At 37.7% G+C, this 23,220-nt stretch overlaps 1 protein-coding gene across 1 annotated transcript; it reads right to left on the reverse strand.

The window, feature by feature from the left end:
• Positions 1-3,625: 3,625 nt before the first annotated feature.
• On the reverse strand, positions 3,626-22,252 carry ARL5B (ARF like GTPase 5B). The gene is made up of 6 exons (XM_075047941.1): positions 22,059-22,252; positions 14,016-14,076; positions 12,619-12,766; positions 9,525-9,608; positions 7,645-7,796; positions 3,626-5,665 (listed from the first exon to the last, which is right to left on the reverse strand). Exons 1-6 carry the CDS (start codon positions 22,102-22,104, stop codon positions 5,617-5,619), a joined length of 540 nt encoding a protein of 179 aa, XP_074904042.1. The 5' UTR covers positions 22,105-22,252; the 3' UTR covers positions 3,626-5,616.
• Between the last annotated feature and the right edge of the window lie 968 nt (positions 22,253-23,220).

Genomic DNA, 23,220 nt, shown 5'->3' on the forward strand with positions numbered 1-23,220 from the left:
TAACAGAACAACTCTTCAACTAATTTTATTTTGATAAAAAAATTTTGAGTAGCTCCACCCATGTCCTCTTCCCATTACTGTGTGCAGTGTTTTTAAATAGCTGGAAAGAATCACTGGCTTGGGGATATTGAAGCTCTTTAACCCCTAGGCAAGAAATTCCAAAAAATAAACAAATAAAAAGCCAGGCGCCAACCCATTTAGAGCAGTGTAATATAAATCTGTACAAGACACCTCAATTTCTTGAACTGGAACATAGTATATGCTTGCACACCACAAACAGAAGTTTGACACTAGACAAACACTGCTGCTGGGAAAAAAAAAATATCTCTCTTTCTCTAGATACTATACTTATGGAATTTCTTACAGAAAAAGAAGGAAGGTCTCCTGCAAGATCAGGATAACAGCACACATTGGTGAATAGCAAGCCTTAAATTTGATGCTGAAGAACTTGCAGAGATTAATACTAGAAAACTGGTAGTGCCCACGGGAATTAAAGGAAGCTGCAACAGATCCCAAGTGTTAGTACAGCCTGCCTGGCTAACTTCAGGAAATCTGTGCCCCTGTACCAGGAACTGTTGTGGAGGTTCTGCAGAACATCCAGCTAGGGGACTCTTAGATCCCCAGATGAGATGCCAGCCATGTCTTGGAAATGGAGAGTGCTCAAGGCTAGAGGGTAAACATGAACACTGACAAACTGAGAGAAGGTACTTACGATATGTAAAATATTTTTTTTTAAAAAAGGGAAGAAAACAGTGAAATGAGATTGGATTTAGCAAGACAGCTGTATGAGGAAAATGCAGCTTATTTATGACCACCTTTATTTGTTTATTTGTTTGTACAGTACCTCACATGCCTTTGTCAGCATCTTCAGACAAGATGGTACAAGGCAACAATACCTCGGAGAGGGAGAGAAAAGGAAAAAAAAAAAAAGGACAAGGGCTCAAATTACACACAGGATAGAAAGGTAGTAAGGCACCATCAAGAAATCAAGACAGCTTGTTTCCTAAGCCTGACCTCCAGTGGTGAGTACAGAGACTAAGATAAGGTACATCCTTAATGCAAACTGCCACAAACATACTTGTGAACAGTGAAAAAAAACTATGATACATATTCAGGACCTCTCAAGCAGATTGTACATTGCACTTAATGAGGTAAATTATAAAGAAGTCACATTCAGCCAAAAGGAGAACTTTTGTGCCTATGAAAGCTGACACATTCCAGCTTTAGTTTTCTAAAAACAAAGCAATGTTATGTCAGATTTGACTATCTAGTGACATTTGTGTAGTCTTACAGAAGTTCTGAACCACCCAAAACTCCGTAATTTGTTGGCTTGTATCTACAAAGTTTTCTCTGCATTTAACATATGCTTATCTTTCCATTAACTTAAGAAACCAAAGCCAACAAGTACGTGAGATTTATGGGTTTGTTTTTTAAACGTGATAAAAAGTAAGGTTTCAGGAAGGAAACTTTATTCAGTGTTTCAGGAGGTGTATTCCTATGCAAGAGATGCACCATGTCTAGGTAACAGCATGTAAATACAGGCACATATTTATTTTGCTACTCTGGCCCTTCTGCTTTGAGAACATCTTCAAACCCCTTTGTTCTTTGGCAATATTTTTGGAATTGCTGGGGTAAAAGGAAACTTATGTTACATTAAGAAGGTCAAAATTAAGACACTGAAAAAGTATCTATTGTTTAAAGCCTATCCTTATGAAATAGCATTGGGATTCAACAGAAAAACAGGAATTCACCCCCCACCCCCACTTTCACAACTCAACACAAATTACTGATCTGTCTGTAAATATTTGTCTAGAAGTCATGTTTTGTCCAAAAGCTTTTTTTTTTTTAAACAAAAAACCAGAACACTAATGAAAGTACAGTTTCTTAAAAATATTATCTGAAGACCACAAGTTCAAACAATTAATTTTTCATCAGAGCTTTTTTCTACCCCAAAACCCTATTTTGGAGTCTGTTACAATATTGACATGGTGAAATGACTACCAGTTTGACCGTAGAATTTCATTTTCAACACTGGAAAATATTCAAATTGCATATTTTACAGGGGGCATTTCAGTTTATGAAGAGCAAATGAACTTTTCAAAAATTCAATATATGAAATTATAATAGAGAACACTTGAATATTTGCAAGCCACAGTAACTGTGAGCTGTAGGGTAAAGAAAGGAAAGAAAACTGTTTCCTTCTCAACCACAAATGACCCACTTTAACATGCTAAATAGTACAAAAGGAAAAGCAACTTTTTATGATCACGAAACATATTTTTTTCCTTAGCAAATGGTTTTCACTTACCATATATTACTGAAGCAGATAAAAGTTAGCTGGACAAGACAGACAGGAAGGATAGCACACTCACTACTCAATTAGCCAGCTTATTTTTTCTAGTACTTACTTATGAAATAAGGCTTTATTCAGTCTTGAAATGATTAACAGGGAGGGAAACATTAAAATTATTACTGGATCTACTTAGTAACAACAGTTAGCTCACAGATGAACACATGGGGAAAGAGGAAGAAAAAGTCTTACTGTAAAACTTAATTCCACTTCAAATACATTAAGCAAATTCAATTAAGAAAAAGAGCTTAAAGTCTGCAAAGACTACTTTCAAAAAGTGGATCCTGCCAATTTCATCCAAGCATGACAAAAATTGCTCAAAATGTGCAGGCTCATAGAGGCTGCTAAACAAATCAGAACTATTTCTCTCATAATATGATACATTATTTTAACACAATGGGTCTGATTTTATAAATTAGACTATAACATGCATATCAATTACTCAAAATACAGGATACTGTAATAAAGTGTATTATTTAGGAGAAAAATCTTTGTGATATTCTACTCAAGAGTGTTTTTAAATGTTTCCTTGCATTTGTAATTTCCTCTGAGAAGCTAATTAATAGTGTTCTTTGTGAACAGCATATTAAATGCAGAATATTTTCAAAGTGCAAAAACTACCTGGAACATACTTACTACATACAGATTAACAAAATAATGCAGAGTTTGGCAGTGCAGACAATATGCAGTGTTCTAATGCACCCCATTGTAAAAATTATTTTAAATTAGACCACTTTTTAGTTTAGCAGGCTCTGAAGGTGATTAAAAATAAACCCCCCCAAAATTCCACACCAAGCCTTTTCCAAAAAAACCAAACCACAGCATAAATGCTGTGAACACATCTATACCATAAATGGAAAACTGTTGTAGAAAATGAAGTAGTAAGGTGATCAAAATTATAGCTATTGCCAAGAATGTTTCCTTCTGTAAAGGTACTTAAAGGCCTTAAAAGTGTAAAGGAATTAAAAGAAAACATTCATTATTCTGATATTCTAAGGTCTACAATATGACCATTTCTTCCCGACCCAAGTTAGATATATTACCTCAAGTGAGACTGGATTTAGTAATCAAACTATAACTTTACAAACGGTTTTACCTGGAAAGGGTTAAATATAAAATCATGTTTGTTTGGGTTTTTTTTAAACAATCAAACAGCTATACATACAGATAGTGCTTTTTATAAATATGCAGAACTACATTCTGAATTACATAAAAATAAACCTAAAAATAAATGTAAATTGCAAACTGAAATTATTGAGTCGCCAAACAAGAAACCTCATTCACAGTATCATTTTATTTTTTTCATTTATAATTTGCTTCCCTAAGAACAAAACAAATCTTGGTTTTGCACATTAGAACAGATGTTAGCATGAGCATCAGAGCAAGAAGCTTTAGTATCAGATTTTCACCTTGCCTTGCATTCCTCTTTTTTTCCATTAAGCACTACTTTTCACTAATGTAAATTACTTTCTGAGCATTTCGACTTGACACTCAACATAGTCTCTCCCAAATGTGACTACTGCTAAATTGCATTAATATATAACTTTTCAACAAATCACTGATTCCACATGTATTAAAAAATCTGCTTTTTAACACCTATGACAACATATTTGCTGACACTTTTAAAATTTCATTAATTTTTGTTCAAGTAAAAATGGAATCAAACTGAAATTTATGAAACTTAGAATTTTATTAAAGAAAACTCAGTGTGCTTGAATTATCAAAACAAGATTAATGACAAAATGTTTTTCATACAAGGACTCTAGTCAATTAGCTTAATGGTTCTAGTAACCAGAATCCACATGGGTTTTAGGCATGCAAAAGTGCAGAAGAGTGCTTTTGGAAAGCCTACCAAGCATTTATGTAGGTTAGATCCTTGACTGCTGCTGGGATTTCACTAGGAATTGGGTGTCCACTACTGTTTTTGTTTTCTTTTTTATTTTATTTCTCAGATTTTTTGGGGGCATTTGGTGGTTAGGGGTTTTTTTGGTGTCTCATGTTCTCAATTAACTTCATCCATAGCTTTAGATTCTCTTTACAGATCTAACTTAATCACCTTCAAATTGGATTAAAAGTTACTAGGTCCAATCTTTCAATAGCTGTTTTTCAAATGGAAGCTCTCTACTTTTCAACTTCCAGTTCCTAAATTTCAGGTGAATGAATCTAACTCAAACACCATCAAGAGTTCTCTACTCTTGCAAATAAGACTCAAAACAAAAATTAAGGCAAAATATTTTCTCTGCAATGGAATCTGAAAACATATTTTGATAGCAGGTAAATAAGTGTCAAAATTAGCTTCGCTCTAAAGTCTAGAGATGCAGCACCATGATTTTGTTCTGTTTATAAATCTGGCTTCCCTTTTGATTTTGGATTCATTTAGAAAACAGCATTCTCACTAAAAGGTGAGGAAGGCTCATGTATACAGTATTTAAAATATTAACAGATAACAGCAAGTCTACATATAACACTGGCTGCTGTGATTCCAAATTTAATAATGAAGAGGTTTATTTTTAAAAAGGTATTCGAGTTCTAAATGACTAAATCAGCACTTAATAATGATTATTTTTTTTTAATCCACTGTACAGAGATGTATTTTCAAGTAAAAGAAAAAGAATCATATCCTAGAACTACTTACCAGAGAAACTGAGAATGAAATAGATTTCTTTTAAGGCAGAAGTTCAATTATATACCAGGTTAAAAGCCACCACAATATTAACTATAACTCATTCAGAATTTAAAAATTTGCGTTCATAACTATTAACTCCTGTGCTGGCTAGAACTCTACTGATGTTCAGGAAGCCCAGCTGGAGATATGGTTATCCTTAGAGGCTAAAGCTATGCCAGAGTAAAGTCAACCTACTCACTACTTTTCTACTATTAAACAAACTGCGCTCATTTATGTTAGTAAGTTATATAAACTATTTAGAAAGAGGAAGTATGAAATATTGACAATGACAAAACAGATTTAAAAAAGCTATCATTGAAAAAGTTAGAATACACATTCAGAGGAATTTCAATGCTTAAAAACAGATTCACTTATGTTCATCCAGTTGAAGATTAGTGTATTAAAAAAAGTTAAGAAAATACTTTGTGTTTAAGTTCAACTGCACTTGATTCAAGTACAGCTTGGGGGTTGGCTGATATAAATTAAACATGGTCACTGCCTTAGCAGCCAGAAGTACAGAAGAATGTACATGTTCACAGGATAAATACAAGTCTCTTCTTTTTTTTCTTTTTTTTCTTTTGAGGTGTGTGTGTGTGTGAAGCTATCTCACTCCAATACGGGAGGTCATCCACTCCAAGCCTTGGCATAATCTGAAAAATAAGAGATGTTATATTGGTACTAGTTCTATTCCAACATCTTTAAATTATCTTCTATCTGTTTTTATGTTTAAAAACATCTACGTAAAATAAATAAAACCAGCTGGAATTGGGACTGCAACTTAAGTAGAGTAAATAGTGTTTTAAACTAAGTCTCCTTAGGCTTTAACCACAAGAAGATGGTCAAGCATGCTGTTTTATTGAAGCTTGGCAGGCCTTCCATTTTTTTTCCTTGTAAATCTAAAAGACACTATTCTTAACATGCTTACTCATAAGTACATGGAAACAAGTAAGTTTTTTTTCTACAGGTTCCCCATGAAAGACTGCTTACTTGAAAGGTAGACCTTTAAATACTAATACTAAAAGACAAAGGACAGGTACCCAGACTGAATCGGTTCACAAAAAGGCAGTGTACCAAGAATTCCAAAATCCCATTACAAAATTAAAAATATGTTTATATTCAACACCAAGATTGCACAGGATCTAATCTGCTTACTGACTCAATTTGTATCCCTATTTAAAAGTCTTCCATTTCAAAGGATAGGCCTTCCTTTGATGTTCTAAGGATCTAGTTACCTAGTTTATGCCATCTTTAAGCTTTTCCATTGTAAAGTATATCATGACTTAGCTATCCAAGAGGGCTAGTTTCACTCACACTGGGCTGATGTCCCTAGACTTCTGTCAGATCTTCCCAAGTAAGATTCAGCGCAGCAATCTAATTCCAAAAATTTTTTTATGAGTTGGTCTCACTACGGTCACAGTTTTAAGTATTCTAATTACTCATCTGTTTTAAATAAGAAAGCAGCAGCCTAGGATGGCCAATATTTCTGAACCAAAGTTCATATTCATTAATTTCTACCTTCCTCCAAATGCCAACTTATTTGAAGATCTAAGTTAGCACACAAACCAAGTACTCAAAAGTGACTTTGGCAAAACTGGTAGGAGGAAAGCATTCATTTCTTAGAATGAAACAATATGATCCAAAGACTTAATCAAAAAACCAGTTTGTTTTCACTAACACATCATCCCACCCTAAGGAAGTGAATGCTACCAATCACTCTACAAGACACTTCCATTACATTAGAAAATACTTCATGCTAGAAGTGAGGAAGATGCTCTCACTTCCCAAATACTCAGTTGGATTCACTATTTTTGATGTCACAAGACCACATTATTGTAAAGGTTGTACAACACAGCTGAAAAAACCCTCTCTATTACACATTTGAAGATGACTTTAAGAATCAAGATGAAAAATTAGCACACTTCAAACCATGTAAGCAAGACACTATCCAACTTGTTACAAGCATCCAAAAATGGGGGTTTTTTTGATCTTTATAGACAAAGGATCTAAGGAAAGCTCAGCTTTCCATTTTAGTAATTCCTGCCATAAGGTATACAAGTTTCAAAATTAGCTACATCAGCCAGGTATAAATAAAAGGTTCAATATTGGTAACAATTTTGTTTTATGCAAGATCTATGTATCTCTTCATCAAATCCATGTTTTATCAAAAATCCCAACAAACCAAAAAAAAGCCAAAACCACCCCAACCCCTACACACACCTTTGAAGCTTATGGCAGATCAGAGTGTAAAGGAAGACAACAGTAGCTTATTTCTTTAACTACACGAAGACATACAGAATGAGATGGTAGCACACAGAGTAAATAACTATGCCAGAAGCCACATATTTGGGGTGGGGAAGGATGGTGGTTTAGGTTTTTTTGTGTTGTTGTTTGGGTTTTGTTGTTTTGGGTTTTTTAACAATAAGCTGAAAGACTTTCATACAAATTTGGAGTTTGAGCTATGAAAAAAAAAAGCAAAACACAAGGTTCAATAAAGAAAAGGAAAAATTCAAAAAGTCCCTCTGACTGCAAAGGTCAGAAAATATGTTCTTTCAGGAAATCCACATTAGTGTCAATAAGCTTCTAAATTATCATTTACCATATATTACTATACTAAGCAGTAAGCATTTACCCTTCTCCTGTCAAAGCACAACAGGACTGAATGTGCCATGGGTGATCCTTTATGGAGCTAAGGGTGAGGTATGTAGATATCTCAGCAGCTGTCATGCAACCTTTCATGTCCTGCTTGTTTGCAAAGATGAGAACTGCAGCCTTCCGTAAATCCTAGAAGTAATTCAGAGTATTCATAATAGTTATTGTAAAGAACTAAAAAGCTATTGTGTTAACTGACATTCCTTAAAAGAACTGTATTCAAGCTAATCTGCAATTACACAGCAGTATGGAGTTTTAAGAGACTTACTGCATTAAAAATTAATTACATTAAGACTGAAGAAACCAATTTATTCCGAAGTGTTCACCACAGAGAGTCAAATTATAATGTATTATAAGACTATCCTTTTGGTGTTGACCACACGTTCATATGTTAACTAATGGAAGTTAAATTATTGTTAAAATATATTTCATAAAGCTCCAAGCCATCCTGCCAGCAGAATTATTACTGGATAAACATTCCAAAATCTACATAGATACTATTCAAATAGAAAAGCCTGCTAGATATCATTCCCTTGAAATTACTTTCAACTTCATTAAACAAGTTCTGTAGTGATTAAAGCAGTAACAATTTAAATAAAGCTATCTAAATTCTTGTAAGTTTTATACCTACTGTTCCAAAGAGGGATTTCTAATAATGCTGCAGCAGCTTTACTAAAAACAGAAACTAATAAAAAGTTGTTTTGTTTCTGTATGGAAATCAGGATTCCACACAGCAATGAGACAAGAACCAGGATGTATGGTTTTAGGAATGCAGGAGAGTAAACAAATGCATTACTCAGGAAGCTCACAGCTGTAATTAAAACTGTTCAACACATTTAAATGTATATTAAATTTTGAGACTATTTCTCCATCAAGAGAAAAAAACCCCAAACCTTTATGGTCCACAGTTGAAAATTCACTCCTACAAGTAGTCCAGTCAAGGCCTACCGACTGTTTTCAAGAGGTGGTAGATCACAATCTCTTAAGAGTTTATAACACTGGAAACTAATAAATTACATGGGAAAACTTTACCACAAAAAGTCATCCTTCCACCTTTCTTGGTAGTGCATTTGCTCCTTACTACTAGACTCAAACTACATTAATATTAACTATAAACTAAAAACATCATTTGTTTGAAATAATGCATATGTCTCAGAGAAATGAGCTCCACAGAATTACTTGCATAGTGCTAAACCCTTTTCCTTCAAAAAATGGAGATATTTAGATTTAAAACAAACTTAATTTGGCTTGAGAGTGATCACAGAAGGTTTTAATGTACGTTAGCTAATCCAATGTAGATGTCAGTTTAGGATGTTTGAGGGAGTTGACCCAATGTTGAACAGCCCTCAATACAACATATAATAATAAAACTACAAAAAAAATTCCAGAAGGAAACTGAACTGAAACTAATTTATCCATAGTATTACATATGCTCCTTAATTTTAAGGAACCAGATTAAAAGAAACAAGAGAGAAATGGAATTGCTTACTTCCAAAAATAAAAATAAAAAAATAATTTTTTAAAAAAAGAGTTTATTGAAATTTTAACCATTTAACTGAAAGAAGAGAGATAGTGGTGGACAACATTAATACCTTAAACTTCTTGTTAATATAACTGGGTATTTTACAAGTTCAACATTTGCAAAGTAAAGAGTGATTTGATTACAATCAAGCAAGCTCTATTAAATAATTTTCCTGTTTATTTATAATTTACATGGTTTTAAAATGTGACCAACATGCATGCACATTTAGGCTCAGAATTTTTTGTGTGACAGTATAATTTTTGCTAACATAGGAAGCATGTAATGTTATTTGACTGTTCACAACAAAAGAAAACTATTATCCCAACTCCCCACCATACCTCATGAGCCAGCATTCTATAAAGTTCTTCTTTTGTAATGGAAAGTCGCTCTCTATCAATGCTGTCAACAACAAGAATGATGAACTAGGGGAAAAAAAACAATAGTACAGTATGTAAGTACAACATATAAATTACAGAAAGCACGTTTTCAAGAGATGACTACCACAAGTCTTCCTATATAAGAGAGACAGACTTCCAGAGCACACCAGAAAATAGAACAAGAGTTTTATTGTTACAGTCTTTTGCTAGGTCCCTGGGAATCACACATGAAGATTATAGTTTAAAAAAAAATAAATAAAAAAAAAATAAAAAATTGTGCTCGTACATTTCAGCACTGCTATTAAGATCCACTGTCATGTACTACAGTTAAATCTCCTTGGTGAATTTTCAGGCCCTCCATCATAAGCAAAATAGTGATGTATGTACCAAAAGCTCCTACAGATAGTGAAGTACATTTAAAATGTGGATGACAAACTTGTTCGACAGTTATCAATGAAAACACCTATTATTGTCCACTACTACTTGCATACTCAGAAAACTATAAAACTGAAATTGAAATTCCCTAATTTGAAAGAAGCATTTTTAGCAATTCAGCATCATCTTACAAGGCTTAAGAAATGTTATTTCAAAGTAGCACATCAGATCTCAGAAAGCTATGTACCTGTAGGGCTTAGCATTATGTTGTTGCATAACACCTTAACCTTTGTAATGCAAAGGGGCTGTGTGGTTGGCCTCTCACTTACAACTTTGCACCCTTCCACCTAGGCACCTGGAGAAGGCTCTAGCAGTGATTTTATCCTTACTGCTTCTGCCAGGCACATTACTCTCATGGCCGTGTACTTTTGAATCCTAGGACACTGCTAGGTCTGGTACATCAGGTCTGCCATGGGAAGCAATTGTCACTGGTATCAAAATTACCCTCTTTTGACCCACTCTTTCTGCCCCTTGTTTTGTACCTTCTATTTATAGACTTACACTAGACAGGAAAAAGACATGGCATTCACACAGTAGGTAATACTCAAGTAAACGCTTGTAAGCATTACACAATTAGTATGCGTACACAAACCGTAACAACTGATCAGGGTTCAACACTTGCCCTGCCCAGAGTGTGCTCCAGGCAGAGCTAACAGCAACATAGGTGGGAACAATAAGTAGGGAGATCAAGCATGTTCTGATGAAAATTATACAGATAGTATTTAAAAAAAAAAAAAAAAAAAAAAAAAAAAGATTTACAGGGAACACATGCTACACTGGAGAGGAAACCAAGGAGATTACATTCATCAGAGACTCTATAACTTCTCTTCCCAGATGGGAATACTTTCCATCCCTTTTCTCTTTTATGTAGCTCTCTTTGTTTGCCTTGCCCCCCCCCCCCCAATAGCTTAATCATGAGAGCTTCCTCCCCTTTCCTCTCCCCCCAAATCTTGTGTCAGTAAGCCTGTCTCAACATCCTCTCTGTAAGAATACTATCTGACTCTTAAAACAAAATGGCAGAATTAGCCATGTCAAGTCGAAACTAATTAGGACAGGTATGCACTGAAAAGCTTATTTGTGGTATTTTTACATTAACCCAAAGATTTTGTTTCAATTGCTTCAATTTACATATAATGAAACAGAGAAAACAGAGATAGTAACAAAAAAAGTCAGATTAGAAGTCACCACTGTAATTCTCCAACATATGCTCCAAATCACTTTGCCTTATAAAATTAAGGAGATTCATTACCTGTTGAAAATGACCACAAAGTATGAAAAACTAAGTCAATTTAATGCTGCTGTGACTTTGCAATGTCTAGCAGATGAGGAGGAAGAGTAAAGGAATTATTCATATCAGGGAGGCTAGGATTAGCATAGTAAACAGACCCCTTTTCTTCCTCAACTGTTTCCAGCAGACAAAGCTTCTAAGTAAAGGGAAAGTTGTTCTTTCCAAGTGCTAGAAAGCACTGGATTTCAAGCACTTACTAGCCGGAATATGATGAAGAACATTCCAAAAGAATCAAAAGAATAACCAATATATGCATCTCCCCAAATTCCAAAATCAAAGATGCTCAGTGGACAAAAGTCAAGAACTTATTGCTATTGTACCACATAATGCTGGCAGAAGTATCTTCACCCTCACATGTATGTGTCTTGGATGTAGCCATACTTTTCTAGATAAAATTAAAAAAAGTTTAAAATACTAGAGATGAAGGTTGAGATGTCATCACCAGGCTTTCAGTAAACAAAACATTTCTGAACATCTGGGGTGGATCACTCTAATCTCCCCTTTCTCAAAGGGGGGCATAGGACAGAAAACCTCATTCTACAGGAGGATGGAACGCTTATGTAATGAGTAATATCTACAAGAGGTCTCTGCTTTTAGTAGAAATGATAAGAAATGAAGTCTAAAATCTTTTACATCAATGCAGAAGTCTCAAAGTGAGGCTACAGAGATTTTATGTGCATGTTGCATTGATAACCTTTTGGCATCAAAAAGACCGGCATAAAAAACAAACCCCCTAAGACAAGTGTTGCTGAGTTCTACTCCAATCTTTCCAGCAATGGCAGCTTTACCAGTACCTCATGAGTACTGCACAGCTAGACTTTTCTTTATCCTTTGGATAAAAGCCACAAGCTGATGAGCTTTTTAAATACCGCTGCCTAGAGAAAGTTTCATTCTTCATCCTTAACCATGATTACCTCAAAAACATTCAGACTAGATGTACAGAAGTTAGGTTAACCACTGCAAATCCACATCAAATTTGCAAAGTACACTGCAAAATTTTCCTTTTAAATCTACTTGAAAAAACATGCAGAAAACCCATTTGATCTGAAATGTATTTTGATACCATTTGATTGTCTAGGAAAAAAGTCTAACTTCACAGTTTATACCACAAATCAAACAACATTAAAATATACAAGAAAAATACTTCCAATTTTAACAGAAAATTGCTGCATATCAGACATACCTCATACTTTTGGGGTTTGTTCTTCCTCAAAGAGATTTTAAAACAATACAGCTGCAATCTTTATAAAAATCTACTGATATTCCTAATAAATAAATATAATTTCAAAAAAAACTTATTGAATTTGCAGACTTCAAAGCAGCTTCTCATACCTCTGTGTTTGAATAATAGGTATTCCATGATGACCGTAATGATTCTTGTCCTCCAATATCCCACATTAAGAAATGAGTGTTTTTCACCACTATTTCTTCTACATTGCTTCCTATGGTTGGAGAAGTATGAACCACTTCATTCATTAAGCTAAAGAAAACAATATCACACCATAAAGACCAGCCAGTAAAATCCACAAGGCTTGTCACAGCTCAATTACAACAAATTTGTTGTAGGAAAAGTAAATATGTGTAACACTGATAAAAAAGGATTAAAAAACTAGGCATATTTCAAAGACCTATACATTTGAATTTTTTTAGAAATGAAGCAAATATTTAAGAGCAGTTCTTTAGTAAAAAGATTACTTCAGTCTGAATTTGGATTAAAAACTGTGGCTGATGAAGTTCTAGTGTGCTTTTGTAGCAGACTGTAGACATGGTTAAAGACATGAGCAACAAAAAATAAGCACATAAAAGGCTTCTAACAAATGGATAAGCATCTGTGTTTAAGAAGCTTCTCTTTTTAAAGGGCACTCTTCAACAGATACTTAAAATACACTTGTTTCAAAGTAGAAGGCACTATTCTAAAGATCCCAAATAAGGGGAATATTAAATTGTGCAAAATTTAAATCAGAATATAACTTTATCAGAGCACTCAATTTAGTAATTCAATATTAAAACAAATTCCAAAGGACTGTTTGGTTACATAGCTAAAAATTTCAGTTCTACCTTTAAGCTTTGACAAAAGTGCTTTACAAAAAAGGTTTTTTGGAAAACATCCCCTGCTCCCTTTGTATCCAAATATATGCATAGTAATCTGGTTACACCCTCCTCCTTTTCCACAATTACAATAGTAATAATGCTCCTGACAATGTTCTTGAATTTATCATAGATATTCTTGTAATGCTGGCAAGATTTGGGTGCAATGATGCTATTGAAAATGCTTAAGATAGGACCCAGGCAAGATGAAATACTATTCTGAGGAATCCTCCATCATAAATTTTAGACACTGGAATCAGGAAACATTTGGAAACATTTATGGATTTTTGCAGAGTGGCTAGAATATCCATTAATTTAAAAATCACTTTCTTCTCTGCAGTTCTTGGCGACAGGATTATTTCTATGCTTGCAAATAAAGATAGGCTTTGATGGCAAAAGAATGTGCAGTTCACTTTGTGCTTGTAGGTACAATTCTGTTACTCAATTTACAGTTCAGTTTTAAAACACTGAAGTTCCTCCACTTACCATTTAAATATTTACTCTGTTTAGAACAACTAATACCATTAATGTACAAACTGTGATCCTACAGATCTGCCAGTTTGCAAAGCTGAATTTTCAATGATTAAACAGTGACAAATACTAAAACGTAAACAGAAAAACAAAATAGTTCATATACTTACAATTGGTAAAGAATAGTAGTCTTTCCAGCGTTATCAAGTCCCACTATGATTACTTTGTGCTCTGCAGATACACAAAAAAGACAAGAATAAATTAGTCAAAACAGCAAGAATTGTAATTTTGGTTAATTGTTTTTCCTTACTGAAGAAAGCAACTGCTTGTTTGTCTTATTTCAATAGCTTACACAGAATACTGCTGACTTCAGGACAGAAAAAAAGTCCACAAAGCCTCACCTTCTCTTGAGACTACAGTTTTAGGAAAAGTCAGTACTGGAAGTCTTCATAAAGGAATGGTTATTAATATGTTTACTTCATTTAAAAAAATCTAGTTTTAGAAAGAAAAGTACAATGAAAAAATGTAACTCATAGCAGTGTATGATCTTAAGAACATCACCAAACATCCAAAGACTGCACAAAATGTTAGCCTAATATTTAAGGCTCAATAATAACCATTTGTTAAGGGATCACCATCATTTACACAGTAAAAACTAAGAGTAAGCTTTATTTTGAATAGATCACAAATTCCAACATTGTAATCTCTAAACTGAAAATTCACAGAATGACAGAATGGTTGAGGTTGGAAGACATTTTTGGAGGTCATCTGGTCCAATCCCCCTGCTCAACCAGGGCCACCTAGACCCAGTTGCTCAGGACCACGTCCAGACAGCTTTTGATTATCTGCAAGGATGGAGACTCTACAACCTCCTTGGGCAGCCTGTGCCACTGCTCAGTCACCTTCACAGTGAAAAAGTGTTCAGAGGGAACCTACTGCATTTCAGTTTGTGCCCATTGCCTCTGGTCCTGTCACTGGGCACCACTGAGACGAGCCTGGCTCTGTCCTCTTTGTACCCTCCCTTCAGGTTTTATATACATTGACAAGATCCCCTCTGAGCCTTCTCTTCTCCAGGCAAAACAGTTCCAGCTCTCTCAGCCTTTTCTCATGTGAGATGCTCCAGTCCCTTCATCATCCTCGTGGCCTGTTGCTGGACTCTCTCCAGCATGTCCGTGTCTCTCCTGTACTGAGGAGCCTGGGACTGGACACACTACTCCAGGTGAGGCCTCACCAGTGCTGAGTAGAAGGGAATAACCTCCTCCCTCAACCTGCTGGGAAGTCCAGCTTATAGAATGGTGATCTTCCAAATGCCGCAATGTTATTTTTCCAGGCACAGGGGAAACAAAGCCAAAGCCAAACAAAATCAACAAAACCCCCCAGAACTTATATGCTTCTCTGTAGTTAACCCTTCTTAGAATTTCAAATACAGCAGCACAGCCATTTAGAATGGTGGTTCTTTTGATACATGTGTGAAGTTAGAAGATAACTGATCTGCTTACTGACAAAAAAGCAAATCACTTCAGAGCAGAGAATTTATGAATGGATGCTAGAAGTAAACTTGCATAAAAAGCCTGTGAACAGGCTCACTTTTGAAGGGGTAATATTTAAAATTCTAGGGCACTTATTCAAAAGCAAAACACGGTTCACAGCCTAAAGATTTCTTCTAAAATACCACATTCGATCTACAAGACTTTTACAACAAATTACTAAAAGGTCAGAAGATCGATCATAAATTCGTTGGTATATTTTTGCCCACAAGTGAGTGGGCTAACGACGAATTGAAGTGTGTTAGGGATTTGGTTTTGCTGGTTTGGGTTTTTTAAAATCTATTCACATATTATAACCTATGGCCCTAATAAATGTTGAAAGGTATTTCCTTGTATCAGCTCCCCTACTACTGCAACCTGCCAACATGTTCTAAGGGAAGAATATTTCCTGGCCTTAAATCCAGTAATTCTTTTAGCCCCATAAGCAGCAGCACCAGTAATTAATAACCTTTGCCCATACATAAGTGATATGAAATCCTCTCTGCTTTCAACTCGTAATAAACCATGACACATAGCTAGACTGTCCATCTCTTTTTCAAATTCAGTTAAGTTTAAAGGGCTTTCAAAGTTCAAACACAGAAATACCCTTCTGTTGTTTTCAAAACAGCCATGTTGTCAACTATTGCCTGCAAGAAGATGACTCTACTTCTGCAACATTCTGTTTGAGTTATTTTCAAAGAAAAAAAGAAAAGGAATTACAGTCAGGCATTACATTGCTCTTTCCCACCTTCACATTAGAATAGTGTCTTAGGAATGAATGAGAAAAATGTCAGATGAAAAAATATCACACTACTTAAAGTGATGAAAAAAACCCAAACTCCATTGAGATAACTGTTTTTGAAAGCCACTGAAATGTGCATGGTACAACACTAATTGGGAAAAAAAAGCACAGCTCATCTGCGTTACTCCGTAGTCAAATAGTATTTTATATAGTAACTGGGGAAGCACAAACAAGAAACAGTCACACAAGTATTAATTAATGTTGATTTAGGGATGAAAAGAATATGATGAAAGCATCAGTATCTCATAAAAATAGCAGTTTCCACCTTTTATTAATGGCAGTTGCTTCCAGAATTGTCATCTATGGTAATGGAAAACTCTTCACTTGATAACATATTTAAAAGTTGAATTTCTGTTTAGATTGGTTAGATTACAGAATTTTTACTTGTGTATATGCATTAGAGGGAAAACATGTGAACTAAAAATTGCCAAACTAAGAACAAAATTTTAGCAAGATGAGTACTTGTTTACAAGAGCAACTAGTAGAAGACAGATGCTACATTTAAGAGAAAGGACAATTACAGAGCAAACCATAGGCAGTGATTTATGCTCATATTTGTGTTCTGTACTTACAGACTAACCCAAGTTTCTCCCTTTCACTGGTTATTATTCAAACTCAGTTTGGGTTGTATTCATGAACATCTTCACAGTCCACCATGTTCTTGGCAAAGGAAGAAGAAAAAAAATGTAACAGAGTTGCCAGAGCAGAGCCTTTACAAATCAGGTAGAAAGAGGGGTAAAAAAAAAAAAAAGTAGAAAAAGTAGGCATACACAGGGGGGAAAAAGACAGTATTAGACTACTGCTTAAAAGAATCTAAAGAATTCTTTTATGTCAACAATTCCTGGTGGACTGTTCTTTTTTTTTTTAAAAAAAAGCACATAGTATTGTTAAAAAAAATCTCTGGCAGTCTAGTATAACAAAATAATAGGACAGTGAAGATGATCTTCCTGCAGATGTTAGAAGGAAGACATAATATGCTCTTTTCTTCACATGTTCTTCTATACTCCTCTGTGGTAAAAAGAACCAAACCTGAAGATTCAATTCTCACAATTTTGCCCTTTCCTCTTTCTAATTTGCAAAAATTAAAAATAAAAAAAAAATCTAAACACTTTAATGATGAGCAAGGCTCATTTCCAACATATTTGAAAAAAGAAATGAATATTGGAAAGGGTACCTATACTTTTCAGGCTGTGAAACACAAAACCCACATCCAGTTCCAAAGAATAACAATCTTGGAGGCTTTAAGGCTGAAGACAGAATGCAGATAGAAGTTTGCTAAAGAGGAGGCAGGAGGAATAGCATTTTACTAAATTTCAAAGACATTTCAATACAAGGATTAACTCTGCACACTAAAAGCTGTCTTAGAATCTTCTTTTAAGCCCAGAAGAACTGCTTAAATACATCTTGTATTTCCAGACTTGATTACAAGAAAGTAGCCTTTAGTAGTCACTGGAACCAAAATCCATTTGGTTTTGCAGATAATGGTCTCTGCTAACCCGACTGCACAGCCTGGGAAATGTCAGCAAGGCCAGGCAAAGTAAACTGGGGAGTTACAGAAGTTTAACCACCTTGACTTAGAACTTATCATTATTTTTCTTATGGCAGTTTTTTAACACCTATAGCATTTATTCAGAGCAACCTGGAAGACTCTGAACGACTATCATTCGAAAAAAAAAACAACACAGATTTGTGAACTTCTTAAAGAACTCTATCAGCCACACACACACAACGGAATAAGGTATTGACAATTGTCAGAGTTGCCTTTATCAGGGTTGCTGACATTCACTTCTGTACTTTCCTTATAGTTTCATTAAGGTCAATCTTGATAGTATTGATGGAATGTTAAGTCAAGCAAGTTTTATTCAGCTATGTGTTAACACAGGCAATAAGTTAGTTGCTCCACCAATTATTCGTATTATGACACACTGCTTAGAAGACTGTGCCATTTGAGTACTGAATCATAGCTTAAGCAGGTCATTTTTTAATACTGTTTTATTTTTAAACATACTTATTTATTTTCAAAATAAGTGTAAGTTCATTCTGAACTTATGACACTTTATAACTAGACTTTAAACAGCTGCAGGGCATAACATTTTAAATGAAAACAATACTCGGGCAATGTTTTTTGTCAATTTCAAAAACAAGGAAAAAGAATCGGGAAGCCATCAGTAAGTCACTTAGAAAAAAAGACAAAAATCTATTTTCAAGCCAATTGTTTCTCTTATAAGTATCTCTGTTTCAGTTCACATCATTCAATTACTACTCGACTGAGAGACAATATATATTGAGAGCTGAAAAACAGAGATCAGAAAACAGCAACATTAAATAAGGCCCTGGAACAGTTTTGACCACTACCACCACCCAAACAGAAACAGCCACTGTTTAAAGACTACTGCCAAACTCAAACTGGAAATGAACCCTTCCAAACACATCCACAAAACTAAACAGATATTCCCTGACAGACTGTGCTCAAGGCAGAGACTAACAGTCTCTGCTGTTAGCCTTCATCTCTTTCATTAGTCATTGACTCACAGATCAGCACAGGCATCACCCAGTTTCCTTAAACTGCTCTGCACTGTAGCTTTTCTTGTTCCATAATCCCACATACAAGATTTGGAGAGTAGATGGTGCACTGCAATGGAAAACCAAGTGCATTCTGCCAGGGTAGGAGGAAAAAGAGCTAAAGGCTTTCCCCTTCCAAAAGTTCCCATCACAGGTCAAAGCCACACAACACTATTTTAACCATTACATTCTCCACCATTGAGCCAGTCTGGGTTTGCCAAAACGGGCTAACCATAATCAAAATGGGCTGAACCAACTGGAACAATTTCTGCTGCTTGTACAGTGAGCTGAAACAGGACAACAGACAGATTCAACTCCCTGGTAGGAACACACAGATGTTACCCAAGTCATAGGGCTAAAACTGCTGAATACAAATAGTAAGAAATGCTACTGGAAGAGGTCAATAGATAACATTAGTCAACAGACACTTATTGCTGAATGTCTTTAAAAACAGATCAGGTTGAGTCTCTTGACCTTCCTTCCAGTACTTCATCCTTACCATTGGAAAGGAGAGTAAGAGAATCAAATTGCAAGAGTAGTAAAGAAGAAGATGTGTAAATTAATAAAGTGATCCTTTAGTAGGATCTAAGGTACCTTGATTACAAGGTTTTCCTGCCAGGTAGAAGTCACTCTGAATGAACTCAATTTTCTGTGCATCACACACTTTAACTTCACTGAAGTCTGAGGCACAAAACGTATGAGGCTTATTTTAAGTTGTTAGTTAAGACGTGTGTTTTTTCAGAAGGCTACCAATGTATTTTCTTCCTGCGAGTTAATGGTATTAGCTAACCGGTAGATATTTCTTTAACATTGGCCAAACATTATTGATCTAATACCTTTCAGATTTGGCATTTTCAGCTCAGCTATTATTATTCACATTTACGTAAAGCAAAACTGCAGTGCATAATTAATACTCGAGTGAAATGCCAATGATTTCCTGTTCTTATCTTCTAGCACTTAGGCACACCTCCTCCCCCATGCTCTACTTGATGGAAAACAGATGGCACTTTCCAAATCTTTGCTTTGTTTAACCTTTCATTTTGCCAGTATCAAGTGCTTCAGACTATCAGCACAACCCACACTAGCCATGATGAACTGATGACATGCTCCACACACACTGGGGTGTAACTGCATCTTTGGCATAGTCCCTCTAGATAGTAAAAATCATTGTGTAAACTACTGTACCAGTCTGCTCAACAAGCAGTTTCATTAGACAGCCTATGGATTCTCTGAGAAATTGGCTAGATTTGATATAACTAGAAGAACAACCCAAACCAACTTACTACTACTCTTTATAATTATTAATAATATTATTTACAAGAAAATTGTCATGTAATTAGAGAATAATTTCCTACTAGATGGGTCAAAAATTTATGTTTGAAGAGAGTTTTCTAGGGTGGAATTTCAATTTTGACCATGAAAAGAAACTCACTTTCTTCTCTATGGTCACCACAATAAGAGGGGGTGAAAAAAACCAACCCAAACCACAAAGAACCCCAGCAACAAAACAAGATCAGAATACACCCCAGAAGCCTCTTATTGGGATAAAAGCTAACTGGTAAGTATTCTATGGTAGTGCCTCAGCTATCTTAACTGTGATACTAATTTTCATTAACATTTTAAATGCATGAAGAATAACTTTCCTTTCAGGAATTAATATACAGTAACAAAGACAACATGTTTTCCACTAAAGAAATGGAATCAATGTAATCTAATGCTGTCACATAGTAACAACAACAACAACAAAAAAAAAAAAAAAAAAAAAAAAAGAAAGAAACCAAAACAATAAAACTGCACCTCTTCCTTCCTGAAGATAAATGCTGACATTGTAAGGTACCATACAGACCAACACTAAAAGCCGCCAGAAGTTACCTCCTGATCAGTTTTCTACTTATAGACGTCTCTTTGGAGTCCTTCATGGAAGGAAAGGAGTCACAGATTGCAGTATTTAATGAAAACCAAGACAGTACTTAACAGTTTTCTGGACAATAGGGGAAACCTTGAATCTTATCAAATGGGTTTTCCAATTCAGAAAAATAAGAATCTTCAAATCAACAGCAAATTCAGAAGACTCTGTTAGAAGACTTCAGGTACAACGTGGTAGGATAGTGTATGTGGGGGAAAGATAAATGGTCTGGATCTCCCTCCCACTCCCATACCATTAAAAGACAGTTTGATACATAGAAGTTAATACATACACACACAGAGACTTTGCTCTGGTATTTACAGAATTAGAATGGGTTATGTGCACTGACAGCGACAAGGCTATTAAAGGGACACCAGGTGTACCTGCCTCGCCAAATCTGCAAAATTGTACTGGCAACAGTGTTGCACAAAAAAGCTGAACTACATTTTCAGTAACTTTAAAGCGGGAATGAAGCCTGCATTTGAAACCTGATGAGAGAACAATAACAATAACATCAGGTTGCCTGCTCCAAAACTCAGGGCCTCAAGGAAAATCAATACAAATGATAAATTCCGTGACTATTTTATTTTCTACCCTAAGCAAGCTAGGTAAGCAAGATTTGTTAAAACAAATAAATAAAACATAATTTTCTGTTTTTATGATAACTGTCTGAGGTAAAGGTGGTGGCAGCCACAAGGTTTGAACTCCGGATTAGAGCATGAGCCACTACTGTGGGGCTGGGTGCACTAGGTAGGAGAGAGCGGAAAGCTATCCCCTTAACAATCCTTTTATTCCTGGCTCGAGAAGTGATTTTCTTGGGTCATTAACTGTATTTAACTAGCACCTTTGCCAAAACACAAGCAGATCTTTACCTCAAATGCCCCAACCCCAGTTTGGCCTTTTCTTCTTGAGACTAAAGATAAAAATAGCATCGTTTTAATAGCAGACCCCGGCTTAAAAACGGAGGGTCTACGAAGACAAACAAGACCTGTATCGTCCATCAAAGCTTCAGCCCCCGCGACGGCGAAAAAACACGTCCGAGCGGCGGCGGCAGCAGCGCTCACCCCTACGCCAGCTCGGTCGCACACCGCTCGCAGGGCTGCCCGGGATCAACGAAGTGTTCCGAGCGGCCAGGGAGGAAGGGGGAGAGGAGGGGACCACCTCGGCAGCAGAAACAAAGCGACTCCGAGCGTGAGGCGCCGCGGAACCGGCGCTCGAGGCGCCGCACAAAGAAAAGCCCAACTTTTGCCCGGGCGGGCGCGCCCTCAGGGGGAGCCCGGCGACCAGAGCAGGCCCCCGGCCTCCGACGGCTGCCCGCCGCCCCCCTCAGCCCCGCGGGCTCCACTCGCCCCCTCCTCACCGCCGCCGCGCCGCCCGCCCCACCTCCCCGCGGCCGGCTCGGGCCCCCCGCGCCCACCTTGGCTACCGAAGAGACTCCACAGCTTGGCGAAGAGCAGGCCCATGCCTGGCCTCGGCTTCCCGCCGAGCCCCCAGGGCGCCCAGCGCTCAGCCAGGCAGCGGCGGCGGCTCGGCGGCTCCCTTCGGGCGGACGCAGCCCGCGGCGGCCCCGGGGCAGCGGCCGGGAGGGGGGGGGCGGGCACACGGCGCCGCCCCGCCCCCCCGGCCAACGGCCGCACGGCGCGAGGGGCCGCCCCAACGCCTACACGGCTGCCGCGCCGCGCGTCATCACGTACGCCCACGGCGGGAGCGAGCGGCCGTCGCGGCAGCGTCTCTCTGAGGCGAGCCGCGGCGAGAGGCCGGGCTCTTCCTAGGGCTGGCGGAGAGCCGAGGGGTCCGGGGTCTAGCGCGGCCGGGGAGGAGGGACCCGTCCCGCGGGGTGGGCTGGTGTCCCCCCCCGCCCGGGGGAGAAGCAGCCCCGGCCGCGGTGGCCGGCTCTGGAGCGCGAGCGTTGCCGCTGTGCGCCGGCTGCCTCCTTTACCCATCACCGGGCGGTGCTGTGGCCGGTCCACGGCCTTCGTTACGGTAGGGCTTGTGGTTTTCAGGGCGCTCCGTTCTTTCCTGCGCAGCAAAGCCTTTGAAACCAGGGGACTCGTTTTCAGTGGTGGGCTACGGGTTCTTGCACCGGGACCTCCTGAGCGGGTACCCGGCTTTCCTCACCCGGCGGGGTCGGTGGAAGAGCACGGACCCTGCTCCGCCTTAGCGAAGGACTCCGTAGGCGCTTCCGCGCGGGAGGGCTGGAAATACAAAGCCTGTTATTTTAATCCACTCGGCAGCATTTAGGCTCGCTCGTCCGAGAAAAGAACAAAACAAAAAGCCCGCTGTCAGCAACGTTTTGCCAAATTAGTTTCTTTACGTGCCGGCGTTGCGTACTGAACTTGTGGCCCGAGCTACTGCAGCGTCGCAAACTCGCCGCTGCCCCGTAAGGCGGGGACCCGCCGCCCACCGCGGGCAGCTGCCGGCAGCCATGCGGGCGGCCCTTCCGAGACACAGACCTCGAAACCCCAGGGAGGGAGAAGGACGTTGCCACACCCCCCGCCCAGCGCTGCGGGCTCTGCCCGCGGGGGAAACTCCTGCGGCCGCCCGTAAAGCGGTGACAGGGGTGGCCAGGGCCCGGGTCG

This window comes from Buteo buteo, chromosome 2 (genome assembly GCF_964188355.1).
Source record: "Buteo buteo chromosome 2, bButBut1.hap1.1, whole genome shotgun sequence".
Classification (NCBI taxonomy): domain Eukaryota; kingdom Metazoa; phylum Chordata; class Aves; order Accipitriformes; family Accipitridae; genus Buteo; species Buteo buteo.

Bases quoted from the DNA above. Each gene is read 5' to 3' on its own strand.
- ARL5B (XM_075047941.1), bottom strand. From the start codon at position 22,104: ATGGGCCTGCTCTTCGCCAAGCTGTGGAGTCTCTTCGGTAGCCAAG. The intron at 12,767-14,015 runs GTAAGTATATGA...TGTTTTCTTTAG, and splicing joins ACTACTATTCTTTACCAATT to CTTAATGAATGAAGTGGTTC. The intron at 5,666-7,644 runs GTAAATGCTTAC...CTTATTTTTCAG, and splicing joins TGTGCTTTGACAGGAGAAGG to ATTATGCCAAGGCTTGGAGT.